The sequence below is a fragment of the Tamandua tetradactyla genome, chromosome 3 (assembly GCF_023851605.1).
Source record: "Tamandua tetradactyla isolate mTamTet1 chromosome 3, mTamTet1.pri, whole genome shotgun sequence".
In the NCBI taxonomy this organism is placed as follows: Eukaryota; Metazoa; Chordata; class Mammalia; order Pilosa; family Myrmecophagidae; genus Tamandua; species Tamandua tetradactyla.
Genome location: NC_135329.1, coordinates 30,280,840 through 30,301,401, shown reverse-complemented (window position 1 = coordinate 30,301,401; position 20,562 = coordinate 30,280,840). Strand labels below are relative to the sequence as shown.

General features: G+C 36.3%; 1 protein-coding gene and 1 non-coding gene across 7 annotated transcripts in view; one reads left to right on the top strand and one right to left on the bottom strand.

The window, feature by feature from the left end:
• INTS9 (integrator complex subunit 9) overlaps positions 1 to 20,562 on the top strand; it is a 162,834-nt gene that overhangs the window by 34,102 nt on the left and 108,170 nt on the right. For 4 of the 6 annotated variants that reach the window (XM_077152907.1, XM_077152909.1, XM_077152910.1 and 1 more), the window contains 2 exons: positions 13,316 to 13,376; positions 16,459 to 16,521. In XM_077152907.1, coding sequence (XP_077009022.1) covers positions 13,316 to 13,376; positions 16,459 to 16,521 — 124 coding nt within the window. The remainder of the gene's footprint in view (positions 1 to 13,315; positions 13,377 to 16,458; positions 16,522 to 20,562) is intronic. The other 2 variants (XM_077152908.1, XM_077152911.1) reach the window with 1 other exon arrangement.
• Positions 6,982 to 7,088, bottom strand: LOC143678506 (U6 spliceosomal RNA). Its single transcript, XR_013173307.1, has one exon. It is a non-coding gene; the product is annotated as a U6 spliceosomal RNA (small nuclear RNA).

Genomic DNA, 20,562 nt, shown 5'->3' with positions numbered 1-20,562 from the left:
TTTAGGATAATGAGCACAGTGGCCCGATATGATTTAAGTAGAGTTGATCTAATCATTGAGCGTGCATAGATTGATTACATGCTTAGTCACAGGTAAGAAAATGGTGGAATTTTATAATGAGGTATAGTTGGCTTATAGGTTAAAGTCTAAGTTACTATGCATGTCAGGCGGGCCCATTTTGGTTAGGTCCAGTCTCAGTTATCACGATGGCTTTGGACTTGGGATGGGTTAGTTCTGAGCTGACCCACGACCCTTCATTAATGACCATTAGGAGCTGTCTGAAGTGATTACAAGACTCTAAAGTTGAAAAACTGGATAGCTGGGTACAAATGGTTAGTCACAAGGTTTTTACAATCACAGTGGCAGAAGATAAAGGCTAAACAGTCATTATCAGAAGTGAATGAAGCTGAATTACAATTTAGAGATCTCAGGAATTTCGCTCTGTCTGCTCCAATATAACAGAAAGCAAAAAGAAATATCTGTATGTCAGTAATCAAAATTATCCCTTAAATCCTGATTTCTCGATTACACTATGCCACCCTAGTCTTAGCTACCATGATCTGTATTGTTACACTAGTCTCCTAACTGGTTTCCCTGTGTTTCCATAGGCTTTATTCTCGATGCAACAGCAAGGTGATCCTTTTGAGACATAAATAAATTTACATCACTAATCTCAGCCCCCCACTGGTTTCCCATTGCACTTACTAAATTCCAGTATTTTATCTCAAGCCCTACTTAAACTGGCTCCTGGCTATTTCTGTCTCATTTCTAATTATACCTCTTCTTGTTCATTTCTCTGCATCCTCACTAGTCCTCTGGTTATTTCTAAAACTAAATGCCTCCAGGCCTTGTTTTCTGTTTCAAGTATTATTTCTCCAGAAAGCCTTATGGCTCATAGGTCTGTCTCCAGTGGTACCTGATCAGCAAGGTCTTCTGTGATCTCCCTAGCTAGAATAATATCCCCTGTCCCTCTCTGTCCCCTTGTCTTGCTTTATTTTTCTTCATAGCACCTATCATTGCCTGACATTTTTGTGGGTGTGAAGTTGTAGGTTTACAGAAAAATCATGCATAAAATAGAGTTCCATATGCCACCTTATTAACACCTTGCATTAGTGTGGTCCATTTGTTACAGTTGATGAAAGAACTCTTTTATGATTATACTAACTGTAGTTCATGGTTTACATTAGGGTTCACTGTTTGTGTTGTACAGTCCTGTGTGGTTTTTTAAATTTGTATTCTAATGCATTTATATATATGCAACCTAAAATTTCCCCTTATATCTATATTTGAATATATATTTATATATGTTAAATATATTATGTTAATATGTAATTCTATATAATACATGTTAATGCGTAATTATAACATCAATCTGTTAATAACATTTATATTTATTACGATAAAATATATATTAATATACAAATATAAATAGTTTATTTATAGTCTTTCTTCTCCACTAGAAGGTAAATTGACAAGAACAGGGGTTTTGTCTCTTCTCCACTGTATTTCCATTGCCTAGAGCAATTCTTGATATGTAGTAGCAGCTTAGTAAAATTTGTCATATGAATGAATTCTTTTGCCTTGCTCTGGATCCTGTCCCTTTTTTCCTTCTCAGGTTTCATTCACTCTTATAGTCTTTCCATTGTTTTGAACTTTACCATCTTAACTCAGTCCTTTTCATTTAAATATCATCAGATGCTAGTAATTTAAAATTAAAAAAAAAAACTTTTTAACCTCATTTTCTCCTTTAACATTCCTAAACATTCTCTAATCTATACTGTGCCCATACCACTCCATCAGAACAGCTCTTACTAAGGCCGCAAATAACTTCCATATCATTATATGGTGAACATCTGCCAGTCCTCATCTTACCACTGATTTTTCAGCACCACTGACTTCATGGTAGTGCATTCCTGGTTTACCTCTTACTTCTCTGATTCTTCCTTTTCTGTCTACTTTAGAGCTACACATTCCTCTAACTGGCTAGCACATGATGGAATTCTTTAATATTCAGTACTTAGCTTTCATAATCTCTAACCAGAGAATTTAATAAATGTGCATGGCTTCAATAATCATTTAAACAATAGCTCACAATTGTAAAAGTTCACAAAAATCTCCTGACTTCTCCAATTCTGATTTTGCCCCTTCCTGAATCCTAAATCTTTTTATGACACTTTTACTTTGAAATAACTTCAGATTTACAGAAAATTCACAAGACTAGTATAAACAACTTCCAGTTACCCTTACCAATAGTTATCATTTCGCCTCATTTGTTTTATCTTTTCCTCTTTGTATATATGAATTTGATTTTTTTCTGAACCTTTTGAAATTGAGATGCAGATATTATGCTCCTTAACCCCTTAACACTTGAGTGCATACTTCCTAAGATTAAGGGCATTCTATTATATAATCACCGTATAATTAACAAAATCAGAAAATTTACATTGATACTGTACCAATATCTAATCTGCATACCCTATTCATGCATAATCAATTGCCTGTATAAAACTCTTTATTATAAAAAAATTATAATGATCTCTGGTCTAGGAATAAATCCAGATCACATATTGCATTTAGTTGTCATATCTTTAATTACCTTTAACCAAGAAGAATTCTTAGTCTATCTTTTATGACCTTGACATTTTTAATAGTATAGGCAAGTTATTTGGGTAGGCCTTGTATTTCCTCATGGTTACATTGAGGTTATTTTCAGTAGGAATTCACATAAGTGATTATATATAATATCAAAAGGCATATGATCTCACTTTACCCCAGAATAATTTTTTTGATATGCAGTCCTAATCTTGTGTCTCTCCTGTTTAAAACCTTTCAGTAGTTTTTCATTGCTTTTTGAATAAATACTATACTTATGCTCTCATTTTGGTATATTAGTCTTTGTGTTTTCCATCCAGTATCTTCTTTATACTATGCCTCTTGCTCTTTATTTTCTTTTAGAATCCAAAGGAATCTTGTTTCCCCCTGTCTCAGAGCCATCACTTTGTTCCTTCAGACTGGAAGGCTCCTCTCCTCCCCCTGTCCCCCACCCCCACCTTCCCTTAGCCTGCTTAACAGAAGCTCTTGCCTCAGATTCATTCATGGATCCACAATTTCCATAAAAGACAAACATAAGTGAAAGTCTAGTTGAATTGGAGTGGGGAAGATGAAAGTCTTTGGGACTCTTCTTGAGGTTTTATTTGAATAACCTTCATGTAAGATGTTCATGTCAAAGAATGATGAGAATAACTGAAAGAAATGATTGGGATTTAAAACTGTCTTCTTTCTTTCTTCTCTCTCAATCCTGCCCCTGACCTGAGTTTCCCCTTGGCTCTATTACAGTCCAGATCTCACCTCAATGATTATATCCTCAGGGAAGTCTTTTGATACTGCCAAGACTGGTCCCTTCTTATTGGATGTTTGTCGTACTTTGTACTATACTGCTTGATCATCTTTAATAGTGTGTTCTCTGATTATTTGTGTAATCACAAATTTGAATTATCTCTTATTCCCACCTCCTCAGGAGGGCAAGTGTGTTTTGCTTTACAATCTTAACACTAGCCCCTGGCTGAGTGATTGATGCATACAAATAATGATTCATAAATGAATTGAGTGAATATGAGCACCTCATTCCCTTGCAATGCTTACACTTCCGTCTTGGAGAGACCTCCTTCTCCTTCACTTCCTTTCTCCTAGTCCCCGTTCTCCCACCTGACCTCTCATAAATGCCCATTCTTTGTGAACCCATCATACCTTCTGGTTACCTCTATCATACCTCCTATTTTATTGTGTTGTAATTTGCTGATTACTATTTCCCTATCCTAGGTTGCAAACTCCTAAAAGGCAGGGATTGTTTTATTTTCTGTCATATCACAGCACTTTTCATACTTAGTAAGTTTTTTTTTTTTTTTTTTTTTTTTAAGGAAAGACAGAGAGAAGGAAGGAAGGATAGAAGGAAGGAAGGAAGGAAGAAAGGGAAACATCTTTAAACATTTTCTTGTTTTATTGTATTCTGTTTCTCCGTTTTTGTTACATGGGCTGGGGCCGGGAATCGAACCGAGGTCCTCCGGCATAGCAGGCAAGCACTTTGCCCGCTGAGCCACCGCGGCCCGCCCTACTTAGTAAGTTTTTGATGAATATTGTTTGAATGAGTGAATGTAGTCATGACTTTTTCATTATTTTCTGATTATAAAAGTAATACATTTTAAAGTAGGAAATTGGAAAAATGGAAGGTATAAAGAAAAAATCAATTATATATCATCTTGTTCCTTCTACATTCAGTATTTTTCTAGGTGATAAATTCATATAAAATTCCCTTAATTGTTTGCTTTTGGTTTTGAACCATGAGAATACTATCTTATTTTTTTTAAAAAACTCATCAAAAATTTAGGTCTTCTATAGATATGTTTTTCTTAATTATAAAGTATGGCCTTTTTTCCCTAAGATGTGATTGTTAAGTAATGAATACAAAGATATGCTTATTTATGATCATAATTTTCTAATATTTTAACCTCCCATATTTTGTTAAATAGCTTTTTGTGGAGTGACTCTACTGTCTACTTGTTTATAAAATTTGCATAATCAGTTTTTATAGTCAATAAAAACAAAGTAATAATAGCTCAGAAATTGCTGTTTATAGTTTATTCATTAACTCAGTGGAATTCGTTAACCATATTTTTCATCTGCATAGTTAGCATCCCTTTGCCATTTGGTGAGAGATTTTTGTGGCTCTTCATCTTTGGCACTATTTACTAGCATTTTCTCAAATCCAAAATAACTATGGGTGTTTAATAGAAGGTTTTGATGTCATAGGGCATTTGTCAAGAGTTCAGACCCCACTATACCTAAGTTTTTGCTTTTTTAAAAATTAGTTTTTGTTAAGGAGTATACCCTTTCTAATGATTTCTTGAGGACAAATGAATGAATCAGTCTTCTGTATTTTGTCTCATTAGAGACAGAGAAAATACATGTTCTTTGATCCAGTTATCTTTGTAAAGGAAAGTGAGATATTTACAACCTTGTTTTAGAGAGTTAGCATGCATGAAATGAAAGCAGTATCCACATTGCCTTGACATTGCACTTTTATTACAGTGCTTGGCTTTTCAAACTGATCTGATAATACATTTTTCAAAAAGTAAGAATTCTACAAGTAAAGACATGTGATTAAGAAATGAGATGGAAATTAAAACAGCTAGTGGTGATAGAATTTTTTCTCTTGAGAAGTTAGGGCATAAAAGTCCCAGAGAAAAATAAATGTTTATCAGGTATAATTTTTTTTTATTATGAACTTAAGTTTTTGTGTTTTTTTAACTTTATTTTAATTGTGGAATATAACATATATATATACAAAAAGCAATAAATTTCTAAGTATATTTTAACAAGTAGTTATAGAGCAGATTTTAAAGTTTGGTATGGGTTACAGGTCCACGATTTTTTGTTTTTTTGTTCTAGCTGCTCTAAGACACTGGAGTCCAACAGAAAAATAACAATATAATGATTCAGCAGTCATACTCATTTGTTAAATCCTATCGTGTCTGTTATACTACTTCTCTTTAAATATCGTATATACATAAAAACAATAAATTTCGAAGTACATCGCAACAATTAATTGTAGAACAGATTTCAGAGTTTGGTATGGGTTCATCACAACAATTAGTTGTAGAACAGATTTCAGAGTTTGGTATGGGTTACAAATCCACAATTTTAGATTTTTATTTCTAGCTGCTCTAAAGTACTAAATGCTAAAAAGAAATATCAGTAAAATGATTCAGCACTCATACTCATTTGTTAAACCCGACCTTCTCTGTATAACTCCACTGACACCTTTGCTCTTTCTCCCAACTCTTCAGGGGTATTTGGGCTATGCCCATTTTAACTTTTTCATGTTGGAGGGGGTTGTCAATAATGTGGGATACAGGGATGGAATTGGTTGATCTTCTGGAAGGGCTGACCCCTCTGTATTTCAGAACTTACATGGTCCAGGGACCCATCTAGAGATGTAGGTTTTGGAAAATTACCCTAGTGCATAGAACCTTTGTAAAATTTTAAATAATGCCCCCTAAGGTATTCTTTATGATTGTCAGGAATGGTAGCCTCTCAAAACTGTATTTGTACTCTCTCAGCCACTATTACCTTATTTGTTACACTTCTTTTCCCCCTTTTTGTCAAGATGGCATTGTTGATCCCCTGGTGCCAAGGCCAGGCTCATCCCTGGAAGTTATCTCCTACACTGCCAGGGAGACTTTCATCCCTGGACATCATGTCCCACATAGTGGGGAGGGCAGTGGTTTCTCTTGCAGAGTTGGGCTTAGAGAGAGTATCAGAAATAATTTATAACAATCAATGTGATTTTCCCAGTAGTGATTTTCATTCTCAAGTGTATAATTCAAAATTCTCACTTTTGAAAAAGACAAAATGGAAACAGTGAATCTTGGTAAAGATATGTATGAGTTCATTGTACTATTTTTGCAACTCTTCTGGAAGTTTGGAATCATGTTAAAATTGAAAGTTACCCCCCAAATTCTTACCTTTTTCTGAAATTAGATACATTATATATTTTACTCAGGTTTTTAACCTTCAGTAGAAGATTGACAAGTATTCACATATTTATGTTTATATTTAACTTTCATACCTATCACTTAATTACAAAATCAGAATTTGAAAAAATTATTTTTGGGAGTGGGTGAGAACCTAAACTAATATTTTGGTTCTGGTTATAGAGTCCATTTAGTCTCATATCCTTCTTTTGCCCTTAATTTTTACTTCACGATTTTAATTTTGTGGAGAAGTTCTTAAGTCCTTTTGCCATTCATGGTGTACTCCTGATATGTCTCCTTGATCATTCAGTATTTTTTACCAACTTATTTTTTTCTTTATTGAATTGTGTGTGTTTCCTGCCTCCATTTTAATTCTTCTGATCAATTAATAGTGCAGAGGTAAATCCTGAGATTACCAGAGTGAATGATTTCTGAATCTAGACTTTTTTTTTTTTTTATGGAACGCTTCACAAATTTGCGTGTCATCCTTGTGTAGGGAGCATACCAGTCTTCTCTGTATCATTCCAGATTTAGTATATGTGCTGCCAAAGCAAGCACTGAATCTAGGTTTTTTTAATGTAAAATATCCCTTACATGAAATTAACTTTACCTTCAAGATATTTGGTATTGTGGTGTCATTTTGTAACATTTGGGAAAACTAACTTCAATTTCAAAATGGAAACTAAAGCTGCCAGTGATAACTGACTAATCAACTCATAAGCAGTGGATCCAGAATATGGAATTGACTAGAATTCAGGTATTTCAACTCTCAATGAATTTTGGCTTGTAGATTGTGAGTCTCTTTTTAGGTAGCGTTCTTGTGAGCGCGTAACCTCTCTGAGTCTTGTTTCACTAGTCTGCATTATAATGATACTCATTCTGCTCACTCTTCTGAGTCCTTCTCAAATGTAAATACAGTAAAATTAGTCCACAGTGATTGGAAAAATATAAAATGCTCTAGTGTCCCATCTTTCTTTTTTTTCTTTATTACCGTGTTACCGGACAAAGGCTGTGGATTCTTTTGCTGGATACACTCAGTAACCAATTCCTGAGACACCAGGGTTTCAAAGAGAGACAGAGTTTGTTACTAGGCACGTAGTAGAGAGCAGATGGCCTAGTGGCCCAAAATCTGCAGCACCGAACTGCAGCAATTCAGATAGTTTTATTAGAGAAAAGATGGGCAGGGTTTGGGATAATGAGTATTGTGGCCCCAGATGATGTAATTAGAGGTGGTCTAATTATTGAACATGCTTAGTCACTGAATATATGAAAGAAAATGGCAAAATGAGGTAGAGTTGACTTGTAGGTTAAAGTCTAAGCTGCTGCATGTGTCAGGTGGGTTCATTCATGTTAAATCCAGTCTCTGTCTTCAAGATAATTTTGGACTTGGGGTGGGTTAGTTCCCAGGCAGACCCAAGACCCTTCATTAGCAAACATTAGGGGCTATCTTTAGTGATTACAAGACTCCAAAGTTGAAAAACTGAATAAATAGATACAGATGAAGGTTAGTCACAAGGTTTTTACAATCACTAGGGACAGAAGATAAGGGCTATACAACCAGTATCAGAGATCAAAGGCACTGAATTACGATTCAGAGATTTCAGATATTTCCCTGTCTACTCCAATATGCCAGAAATCAGAAAAGGAATATTTATATAACAATTCAGTAATCAGAATCATTCCTTAAATCCTGATTTCTCAGTCACAGTTCCACCCACTCATTTGATAATTATCTCTTGATCTTGAGGGATATCTGTGCAATCACACTCTAACTGCTTCAAGGCTGAAAAGGGGTGTAGTCATGGAGAGGCAAAGCAATGAAACCAGTTGTTATTCTTGGAGAGGCCAGTATCTCTGGATCTCAGAGCTTCTCTGGCATTGGAACAATCTGAATGTTTCACACTTCTGAAAAATAAACCTAATAAGTAACATGTTATGGACACAGGGTATCTTTCTGGGAACACTGTTGGCTTGTTGAGTTTGTTGTATTGTGGCAGCTTGCAATATCTGGATGAAATTTGTGTAAGAATTTCAGAATGACCTCGTGACTCGATTTGAAATCTCTTAGGCATTGAAATTCTATTTCTTTCCCCTCTTTGGTCAGTTCCTCATAATGTCAGGGCCAGGCTCATCCTTGGTACTTAAGTCTCACAGTGCCAGGGCCAGTTATGTTTCACACTGCCAGTGCCAGGCTTACACCCGTGGAATTTATGTCCCATGCTGGGGGGAAGCTCAGAGGTTGGCTTAGAGAGAGACCACATTTGAGCAACAGCAGAGATTCTGGAGATAACTCTTAGACCCTAACCCTAAGTAGGTTCAGTTTACTATTACAGAAATAAGTTTCATAAGGGCAAGCCTCAAAATTGAGGCCTTGGCTTATTAAATTGGGAGCCCCTCTTGCTTAAGAAAATGTCAGGAATTCCCCAGGTGGGGAAGTTTAATCGGTTTATTTTTCCCAGTCCCTCAAGGAACTTTGCAAACCCTTTTTCATTTTCTGCCCAAAATACTCTAAAATGCATCATCGCATAACAGTAACTTGTACAGAACATTAAGAATTTTTTTCCTTATTCAGGTTGTATGTCAAATAAAGCTGAATTAGATTGTTTAACTGACTAGATAGATAAAATTAGATAGTGTAAATTTTGGACAAAATAAACATTTTTCTTTTATCGCACACAGAAGTTAAAGCTTTATTTTCTTTACCTTATTTATCTTAGTTTTAACCAAGTCAGTTTCATCACATCTTTCCTCAGAGTTTGACCATTTTTAGTTTAGTTTTTTTTTTTTAACAGTTGCTATATGACTTTATACTGTCTTTCAGAGCTGGAGAACTAAATCTGAGTCTCAGGTGTCACACAGGGATCTACTAGATTATATAAAGAGCAAAGCATTTCAGAATTTAAAGAAAACAGTTAATGCTTACAGTCTGAACTTTAATTTTTATAAGCATTTTAAGGTGTTTTTTAAATGAAGCTGCTTTCAGAAATAAGAATTAATTAAATAATAGTATTAGACTTTATATACTATATAATATATATTGTCATTTTCTGTGTATAAGTCCTTGACATGCCTCGTTAGGCTTATTCTTGGATGCCTAATTCTTCTGGTCACTATTCTGAATGGAATTTTTTCCTTAGTCGTCACCTCAGATAGGTCGTTGCTCGTGTATAGAAACATTATTGATTTTTGCACATTAATCTTGTATCCTGCTACTTTGCTGATACAGTCTTAGGTGTTTTCCCTTGTATGTAGTAGATTGCTTTTCTTATGCTACCTTCAGGACTTTCTGTTCTTCTTCAATACCTAACAGTCTGATTAATATGGGTCTTGAAGTGGACATGTTCAGTTTTATTCTGTTTGGAGTTTGCTGGGCAAACTCTTCGATGTGCATATTTGTGTCTTTTATAATGGTTGGGAAATTTTCTCCAGTTTATCTTCAACTAACTTTCCCAGCCCTTTACTCTTCTCTTCCCCTTCTGGGACATCAAAAATTCTTATATTTTTGCGCCTCTTGCTGTCCATCATTTCCCTAAGATCCAGTTGCATTTTTTTCCATCTTTCTTGCCATTTGTTCTTTTGTGTGCTCTAGTTCTATTGTTTTATCTTCTAGCTCACCCTCCAAAGTGTTTGCTCTTTTATAGGACTCCAATAAACCAATCAAGACCCACCCAAATAGGTTGAGACATATCATCACCTAATCCAGTTTAACAACCTCTCTTGACTAAATCACATCATCCAGGGAGATGATCTGATTACAGTTTCAAACATACAGTATTGAATAGGGATTATTCTATCTTTATGAAATGGGATTTTGATTAAAACATGGCTTTTCTAGGGGGCATACTTCCTTTCAAGCCAGCACACCACTACAAAGGTATTATTGGAAAAATAATATTAGCAAACATAGCCTATTCTATTCTGTAGTATTTTTTTGTTTGTTTTGTTTTGCATGGGCAGGCACTGGGAATTGAACCCAGGTTTCCGGCATGACAGGCGAGAATTTTGCCACTGAGCGCCATCATACCATACTTTATAGTATTTTATGCTTACCATTTCTAATTTCCAGGCCAGCAAAAATAATTCTAAATCACACCTCGCCATATCTTTTTGTGCGTAGCTGTTCCCCATCACTGCTTTAGGTGGTTGGGCCTTAGGGCAGGGATAGGTTGCACAGACAGAAAGATATCAAGTTTGTTGAGTTTGAGTTTGAACGTTTTTAGATGAGGGCCATGGAATTTTGAGAGCTCCTATGCCCTTCTTTTAATTATTTCCAATTATTAAATTTATTTCACTAAAAGCTGTGACCAGGACAATTGGAAAAATTCTTTGTTTTTTCCAGAGGCAGCCCTTTGGCAGTTTTTGCTGCCTTAAGGAAATTCCAGGGGCAGTTTGTTTCTTTCTAATGTCCAGGTTTGTTTACAGTAATTACAGAACTAAAGTTTTAAATCTTGCCCTTCAGAGTTTTTTGTTTGTTTGCTTGCTTGCTTGTTTGTTTGTTTTTTTAACATGGGCAGGCACCAGGAATCGAACCCAGGTCCTCTGAAGCCACCGTGGCCCACCCCAGAGTTTTTTTTTTCCTCTTTTTACTCATTTACTTTGGAAGTACCAATTTATATATTAATATCAGGCACCTAATTATTTCTAAGTAGTTTAAATAGAGCTCTTTAAGAATCTTCTTATTAATTTTCTTTTACCATCCGAAGGTATGAGAATATACAGTGAAAATGCATGCAGTCACAAATGGAAAATTAGTTAAACAAAAAACTAGAAACACAGAAAAACAAGAAATACAGAAATACTTTTGAGAGAGAGAAAGTATTGAATATATTATCTTATCCCATTTTGACCTTTTTGCAGAACAATTCTAACTGTAATATCTTTAACTATAATGGTAGTATTTTCCTTTTAAATCATATTGAGGCCAGATTATGCTACAGAAATAAAACCTTTTTTATAGACTCATGAGCAAAATCTTTTCAATTTTCAATACAGCCAGAGATTCCCTTTTTAAAAGAATTTCTGTAATCAGTAACCAGTTAGGAACATTTGACCAATATAAATGAAGGAAAACACTGATTAATAACTAGACTGAACACACCAGCTAATAAACAGGCATTAAACACTTAACACACCGATTAACAATTAAACAAACATCAAGTTTTATGATACCCAGGTAACACACCAGCTAACATTTAAACAGCCTTACTTAACTTCATTAAATACCAATTAATTGTTGGATTACTCATTTTTTAGGAGTATAATCAACAGACAAATTTAGGCCAGGGCCTCAAACCCCGTACAGAACACACACTGAACACATAAGTTAACAATTAAACAGACGTAAAACACTTATCACACCAATTTAACAGTTAACCAATATCTAGGTAATGTACCAGCTAATCTTAAACAGGCCTACTTAATTTCATTAAACACCAGTTAATTATTGGATTAGGTCAGGGCTTCAAAACTGTTTAGTATGGTACCCCAAATCAGAACAAGGGGATTGTTCTGGAAACATTACCCAGGCCTACATCAAGGGCACTTGAATCGCCTATTAGTCCCCAGTCAACTTTTACCCTGATGACCCACTCACCCAGTCAGATGTCTAGATGTGGAACTGGAAGTGTTTTCTCTCTTTGAAGCTTTTCAAGGTACCCAAAGTCTCTGGAGTGCCAGCGGAACAGAGAACCCTGTTGGTTGTACCTCTAGAATAAATTCGGTCCAGCGGCTGCAAAAAGCTTGGTTACCTGGCTTACATGCTCTGCTAGGGCTCCAGAGATTTGGGCATGCATCCCCAGAGGGTCTCCAAATTGTTACCAGACAAAGGCCATGGATTCTTTTGCCTGACACACTCAATAACCATTTCCTGAGATACCAGGATTTCAAAGAGAGAAAGAGTTTATGACTAGGCATATAGCAGGAGAGCAGAAGGCCTAGCAGCCCAAAATCTATCTCTCTGAACTGCAGTAATTCGGGTAGTTTTATTAGAGAAAATGTGGGCAGGGTTTAGGATGATGGATACTGTGGCCCCAGATGATGTAATTAGAGGTGGTCTAATTATTGAGCATGTGCAGATTGATTACATGCTTACTCGCAGAATGTATGGAAGAAAATGACAGAGTAAGGTATAGGTGACTTGTAGGTTAAAGTCTAAGCTACTGCACATGTCAGGTGCCCACTTAGATTAAATCCAGTCTGGGTCATCAAGATAATTTTGGACTTGGGGTGGGTTAGTTCCCAGGCGGACCCAAGACCCTTCATTAGCAAACATTAGGGGCTATGTTTAGTGAATACAAGAATCTAAAGTTGAAAAACTGGATAACTAGATGCAGATGAAAGTTAATCACAAGGTTTTTACAATCACAGGGGCAGAAGATAAGGGCTGTACAATCATTATCAAAGATCAATGCAGCTGGGTTATAATTCAGAGATTTCAGGTATTTCTTTGTCTACTCTAATTTGCCAGAAAGCAAAAGGAAGTATTTGTGTAATCATTCAATATTCAAAATCATCCCTTAAATCCTGATTTCTCAATTACAACTGTGCATAGCTTTCTATTATTTTTTCCCAATTCAGTGTTGAACTATTTGACCTCTTAATATTCCATTGCCACTTAATTCTTAAGTTTAATACAGTATGGTTATTTTTCATCTTTGCTATTGGTATTTTCCATGAGCTTTGCTGCCAGTAATTTCAAACTTTTTAACTTCATGGAGATAGTACAGTCACCATGAAATCACTGAGAACTATAATTTATTTAGGATAATTTAATCTTTGTTTTTCAGTCCCAGGCTGTCCAATCTTCCTGGCTGGTCTCTAAAGGATGGAAATGCTTTCTTGGACAAGGTAATGATTAACTGAAGCATATCTATACCCAGTGGAAAGCTGCCTTGTCATATTGGAGCCACCCTGTAGTATGGTGACTGATGGGCTCTTTTTTCAACATGCATTATTCCTGAAAAATCCCAGAATCCATGCTGAGGTGTTCAGTTATTGTTTTTAAAAATCTCAGCATTCAGATTCATATCTAATTTGGTCATGTATAAAAGTCTAGTACTTCGGGCGGGCCACGGTAGCTCAGCAGGTAAGAATGCTTGCCTGCCATGCCTGAGGACCCAGATTCGATTCCCGTTGCCTGCCCATGTAAGAAAAAAAAAAAAAGTCTAGTACTTCTACAATAAGTGTATTTTATCACCATGGGAAGAAATTGCAGTGAGTTTGAAAGGTAATGCTTATTAAGTAGTTCAGTCCAGCTCATTTTGAAGCTGTACTAACTCTGTGACTAGGAAGATTAAAGCTTTAAAAAAAAATTGTAAACTCAAGTGTGTCTTGAGTCAGGAGTCTGTCAGGAGTCAGATCAGGTAGGGCTTTATAAGAAGTTTGGGTTTTATTCTAAGACCGATGAGAGTCCATAGCAAGTTGAGGAGAGGGCATTATCATCTTCTGAGTGGATTACTCTAATTGCTATATGGAGAACAGACTGAGGAGTGGGGTGTTTAACTTTTAAGGCGTGTGCCTTTGCAGGATATGGGGACAGATGGTTCTTAAGTAGAATAAAGGTTCTTCCAGACTATGATATGACTATATTCCAGCCCTTTTCTGATAACCTAGAGTGGGCAATATTATAGGTTGTGGGAAAAGAGCACCATTTTAGGAATTTAAGATTAGAGTCTTATGACTTTCAGTACCGTCTAACTAGATCTAAAGTAAATGACTTAAATTACGTCTCTTTTTTCAAAGCTGTTAAATTTTTTGTGACTAGGTTATCCTCATAACCTTATAGTAATTCCTTCCTCATGTCATTATTTAGATAATTAATTTATAAATGATGGATCAAAAGTAGAAAATAAAGCATTAAAAACTATAATCTAGTCAAATTTTATACTAAAAATCAGAGGTAAAGGTTTAAACACTGTCAGTCTTACCAGGCTGCTTCATAGTCTCCTAAACCATTCTTCCTCTCATAAGTTTCACAGATTGGAAAAAGTGAATAAGGAGTTTAAGATTTTTAAAATGATTGCTCTGAATAGGCATTGCCTTCTTTAATAGATATTGTTAAATAAAGAGACACACTCTTTTTACAGAATTAATTCCAGTTACATGCACCCCAACCTAATGTGCAAGCCAAATGCAATTTAAAACCAGATTTCCCTCATAGCTAACTGTAAAATTATGTGACATTCAGGAACCTGTGTACCTGATTTCAGCCTAAATCTCCTGCTGGCTATAAATCATTGTTCCCTGAGAAAGGCTCAGAAGCATCTCATTACCAGTGCATTGTGAGTGAAATGACTTGCATGTATGTGTGGGAATATTTCATTAGAAGGGAGTGGTGAATAAAATGCAGTGGCATTGTAAGTGTTTGGAATGGCAAATATGTTTCTCCAGGCAGGAAGGTTGAGATTCTAGAGAATAGACTTTATCATATAAGATATACATGCCCCGATGTAGCATTATGAGGAAGAAAATTACATAGCCAATTTAAGACTAGACAAAGCTTTGAAATTTTCCATGATTTGCCTATGTGTAATTGTTTTTAACCTCATCCTAAAAAAGTTGGGAGTATACTCCTATTAGACATAATTGTCCGTTTGTTTTTAGCTTTCAAGTAAATTATAATTAAGAACTATTTTCAATCTTTTTTTTGACTCAGCCTATCTGGTTAATAGTACTCATATGAGTAGAGGAATCAATTGACAGTGTAAGACAAGGAGAGGAAATATATCAGGATTCTAATATGAGAATTATAAAGGATAGTAAAATTCAAAAGGATTATCACATATAGTTATCCTATTTTCAGGTAAAGATTGAGAATAAAATCATTCAGACTCTATTTTATTGTGAAATCATAGATAGCATTGATCTTGATAGCACAAACAATTTATCTGAGACTTGTGTTTAAAATGTCACTGAGAGACAAAAACTCTCGTGGCCTTCTGTAGGCATTGTAGCAGACTTTCTTGGGGCCCACCTTTATCTCTCATACTTAAATGTATTCTGTCGGGATTCCAGATGTCCATATTATTTTACCTAAAAGTTTTTTCCCTGAAGCTGCACAAAATATAGGAGTTGAATATATAAACATCCCAGATCCCTTGTCCCTCAGTGGGGTAATTCTGAGGTATATGGTCTATAACTTTTCTCAGCAATTTCCCCTGAGAATAAGTACCAGTCGCTCACAGTGTGATCCATTATCAGCCATCTTCCCTTCCCTTTACCCTGCTTATTTTTTATCTCCCATATAAAGTGCTTGCTCTCAAACCCTTTCTTCAGGGGCTGCTTCAGCAGGAACCCAAACTAAGAGAAGCATATTCAATATGGTAGGCCTTGGGTAGGGTTAGGGAGATTATATTCGTGGTATTGGTAATTGTTTAATCTCTATTGCCTACTCTTGACTTCCCTCCATATTTCCCTCCAATTCTTGATAGAAGGATAAAGAGGCTCTAAGTGTTTATCTGGGGCTGTGAAACTTAACCTGATTGCATAACAGAATCACTGGAGATGCTTGTTATAAATACAGATTCCATTGCCTTATTCCCAGAGATTCTAGAGAGTTGGTGTTAGATAGGGTCCAGAAATCTTTAATCAGTGTCCCTAGATAATTCTGATGTTGCTGATATGGTCTATATAAATATTATTTGGAAATCATTTATCATGTGTTATAGAAGTAGTATGTGTCCATTCATGAAGAGGCAGCAAGAAATGTGTAGTCTAGTTCTGAGTCTGCCACCAATTAGCAAGCATTTTTACCTTATTAAGACACATAGTCTCCTGAGCATAAACAGGCAACAGCTGGCCTTTTAAATAACCTTTCAGCTCCCCTCTACTCTAACATAGTCTGTGATTCTTCATGAAAAGTTTGGTTTTTGGATTAAATTTCTTGGATGTTGTATATCTCCTAGTATTTTTTTCTTTTCATTTCTTTTAGGAGCTAAAGGAGTGCTCAGGTCATGTATTTGTGGATTCTGTTCCTGAATTCTGCTTACCAGAGGTAAGATTAAAGTTAGTCTTATTGGAGAAATAAAGCATATCCTGCAATCTCTCAAAAGGAAATGTAGAAATAATTTTGAGGGATTTAGCTTCCTGTTTTCAAATTGAAATGTATCTGTTATTCCAGGCACATAGATATACAGCTAAAATGTGATCATTTATAGGCTCTTAAAGTTTCTAAATCATTTAAGTGACTCTTTTCCTTAGGACTCCTTGCTTTTTCTATAAATCCCACTAACACTTGTACGAGGGTATAATTTGGAGCTAGGTAACGAAATAACTCAAGCCTTTTGTTTTTTCATTATAATGCCTGAGTACCTAGAATAAGCCATACTTTTCATATTCTTACTTAAAACAAGTAGCTGAAAATTCATTCTATTGGTAAATGCTAGTAATGTGTAAAAATTCTTTACTTGAAATATATTCAATATTGCTTGAAATTCATGAATTCTAACTGAGCCATGTGTATCTTTCACATACATATTATCATCAAAGTAAATCTTGGAAGAATTCGGGGCCAAGGTCATAGTTTTAAAGAAACTGAAATTAGTTTCCATTAGTTTTAAAGGAAACTAATCTCAGCCAATAGGCCTAATCCCCAAAGTGGCCTATGTGGGACTTTTATCACACAGATGAAGCATGGGGAAGCCAGTGGCCATTACAGGGCTCTGAGAAAATCAATGAGAATCTACCATCCATTTCCTCCCATGGGCCCAATTAATTATAATGCCTGTAGAAAATATTTTCACAGTCAAATTTTGAAGTAGAGTTTCCCCTGTTTCTCTCTTCACCCTACCCATTTAGAAAAACTATTTTAAAACTGTGTATGCACCTTTTAGGGGTAAAGAAGGACATGGTAACTGAAGATAGGTAAGGAAGTAAGTTTTTAGGTATGGTAGTAAGAATAAGGATGTCCCTCTCAATGCTATTAAAATCTTTTTGTCATCCTCATTTCTCCTTAAAGTATTGGTGGGACAGTTCCCATCTGTTCAAGGATTCCTAAACCCATGTGCTATATTCATTTTCAGTTTACCACATAGGGCACCAACTACTGCAACTTTGAGTTTATGGGCAAAAATGTAGAATTCATGAATGAATGTTCTGAGGACTTTCTGACTTGGTCCATAGAGTACTAAGCTTTTAAACTAGACAGTTAGCATTTCACAGTTCAGCTTTTGCTGATAGCTAAAGGATTATTAATATATTTAGGGTTCTAAAGCCATATAAGTGTTTAAAACCCGATTTAATGAAACAAATTAATAATTGTCACTATTTTAAGGTAAAACTTGGTCTTTGTATGAATGGGAGAAAAATAGGAGAGCAGTAGAAGCATGAGAGAAGTGACTACAGTCCAGTCACTTCACTGACTTGTAGGTGAACCAGGCAGACCCAGGACTAGGGTGAATCAGAACCAGAACCAATCTCAGTCCTCATAGAATTCATAATTTAAATATCTTTGTGTCCCTGTTTTAGTTTCCTCTTTGCTAAAGTAAATACCATGTGATGGGTTGGCTTAGATATCAGGAATTGATTGGCTCATGATTTTGAGGCTAGAAGTCCAAAATCAAGCATCATCAAGACAAGAAAGAAGAATCTGATGTTCTGGAGTTGACTGGTGGCAGTCCTTAGTCTTGGCTTTTCTGTCACAATGCACGTGGCAACTTCTGGCCTCTCCCTTCTCTCCCAGGTTCTGTTGAGAGTCAGGCTGTTCCCTCTGTGGCTTTTTTCTCTTTCTCTGACCTTCCCTATAAGGCCTTCAGTAATAGGATTAAGACCAATCCTGGGCCACAGCTCATCTGAAGAAACTTTATTAGAAGGTCCTCTTTATAAGGATTCACATGCACAGAAATGGATTAAGTTTAAGAACATGATTTTCTAGGGTACATAGCTCTAAACCACCACAGCCTCCCTCAGGATTTAGCAGAGTAACATAAGTAACCAATTAATTTTGGTTGCTTTGACCCAATTCAAGGTCTACAGAACCCAAGTATTTGTATATAACAGTTCTTTATTGGACTCAATTGAATGAAAATAGGTAAGGAAATGTGAGTATGGAAACATGGTTTGGATGTTAAATTTATTTCTCAGAGAAAATGTTCACTTATGGAGGTACTCTTGATATGTAGCCAGACAGAATGAATATATATATATTGTTTTCTTCCATCTTTCCTTACCAAATTTCTCATAATTCTAGACTCTGAAATGATTCTTCTATTTTAAGGATAAATTTTAAATATTCTCACCGAGATACTGTTATGTGTGAGGAAAGGCGGTTATGATTTTGAGATTTTTTCTAGCTTAGATTGTCATTCCCACTTTTTTTCTTCTGGATCTATCACTCTGGTACTCTGTCTTAATTTCCTTATATATTTAAAAATAGGTCTAGAGGGGAAGATGGAGTGGGGTGGACTGGATTTATGCTCCATGGGAAGAGATAGGGGACAGGGAGAGAATGACCGGGATTGCAGTCCCTGGTGGTAAGTGAATCAAAGAGAGTCCTCAGTATTCTTGGGGAGGATATAGGTAGGGGAATTGAGACAAGGAGAACAGAGTGGATCTGATCGGCTGTGACCCCCACGGGGGCAGATGGTGGCATGCAGGACAGTGCAGGAACTGACTGTCTCTCTGTTCCAGCCTGCCCCAGCTGCTGGATGGGTAATTCTCACCAAGTGGCCTTGCAGCCGGCAGCACCCTTATGGAACCCAGAGGCATGCCTGGCCATCTACCATAGAAAGCCATGCTCCCAGACACTGGAAGCAGTTGCTCAGCCAGGTGCCGTGAATGGCTGTCCCGCTGGGCACAGTAAGTGGTGGAACTACTCGGCACCAGACGCTGTGGATTGGCTGCTCCCCCAGGCTCTGCAGTTGACTACATTGTCTGCACTGGGAGAAGCCCCACTGCCATGCACACTATCTTCCCAGCTGTCCACTGCTGTCTGGGAGGGTGGGCCTGATGGAAGGAGGTGCCTCAGGAGTACCTCCCTTCACCTGCAAGGAAGGAGCAGTAACTGTAGTCTGGCAAACTCCCTATCTGGCTAAGTTTTTTTTTTTAAATATATTTTTTCTTTATTTTTATTAACATCTATTTTTATTGATTTCTTTTATTTTTTATGTATTTTTAAATTTTTATTTTCTCTCTCTTAGGCACCAGTCTGAGTTCATTCCCAGGATATCTTGGGGTGTCTCCTTCTACTCTGGGGCCTACTGCTGTTAAAGTGTGATTTTTTTTCATATTTTATTTTATTATTATTTGTTGCAGGGGGGTGGGGGGACATGTTCTGGGATTTGAGCCCAAATCTCCAGTATGGCAGATGGATAGTCTGCCACTCTGCTACCTGTGCACCCTGGCTGTGCTTTAATAGACCCTCAAGTAAAACTGTACCCCCTACTTGAGATACAGGCCTTGCTTTGACGGAATTATTGACAAACCAAGTGCAAAAGGGAACCTTCGACACAAACCACGTAAATACAAAACTTTAGACAAATGAAGGAAACCAACTGGAAAAATAACTTTATAAAGATAATCAAATGCCTGAACATAACAAGAAATCAGAAAGGATGTGAAGATCCAAGGAGAAATGGCCCAGCAAAATTACTAAATCAAAACACCAGAATGGGCACCAAATAGGAACAACTGCTCAAGGATATTGATAAAGAAATAAAGGATATCAGGAAGACACTAGAAGAGTATAAAGAGTTTCAAAGAGTAAAGAAAAATGGCAGATCTCACAGAGATGAAAGAACAGGGGACCAAATTAGAATTGTACTAGAGACACATAATAGCAGATTCAAAGAAGCAGAAGGAAGATTAAGTGAAATAGAAGACAGAACAGTTCAACTAGAGCACCCAAAAGAAAAAATGACAAGAAAGATGGAAAAAAATGGAACTGGATCTTATGGAAATGATAAGCAACAAAAGGCTCCCAAACATAAGAATCACTGGTGCCCCAGAAGAAAAAGAGAAGAGTAAAGGGCTGGGAAGGTTAGTTAAAGATATAATTGGGGAAAGCCTCCCAACCCTTATAAAAGACATAAATATGCAA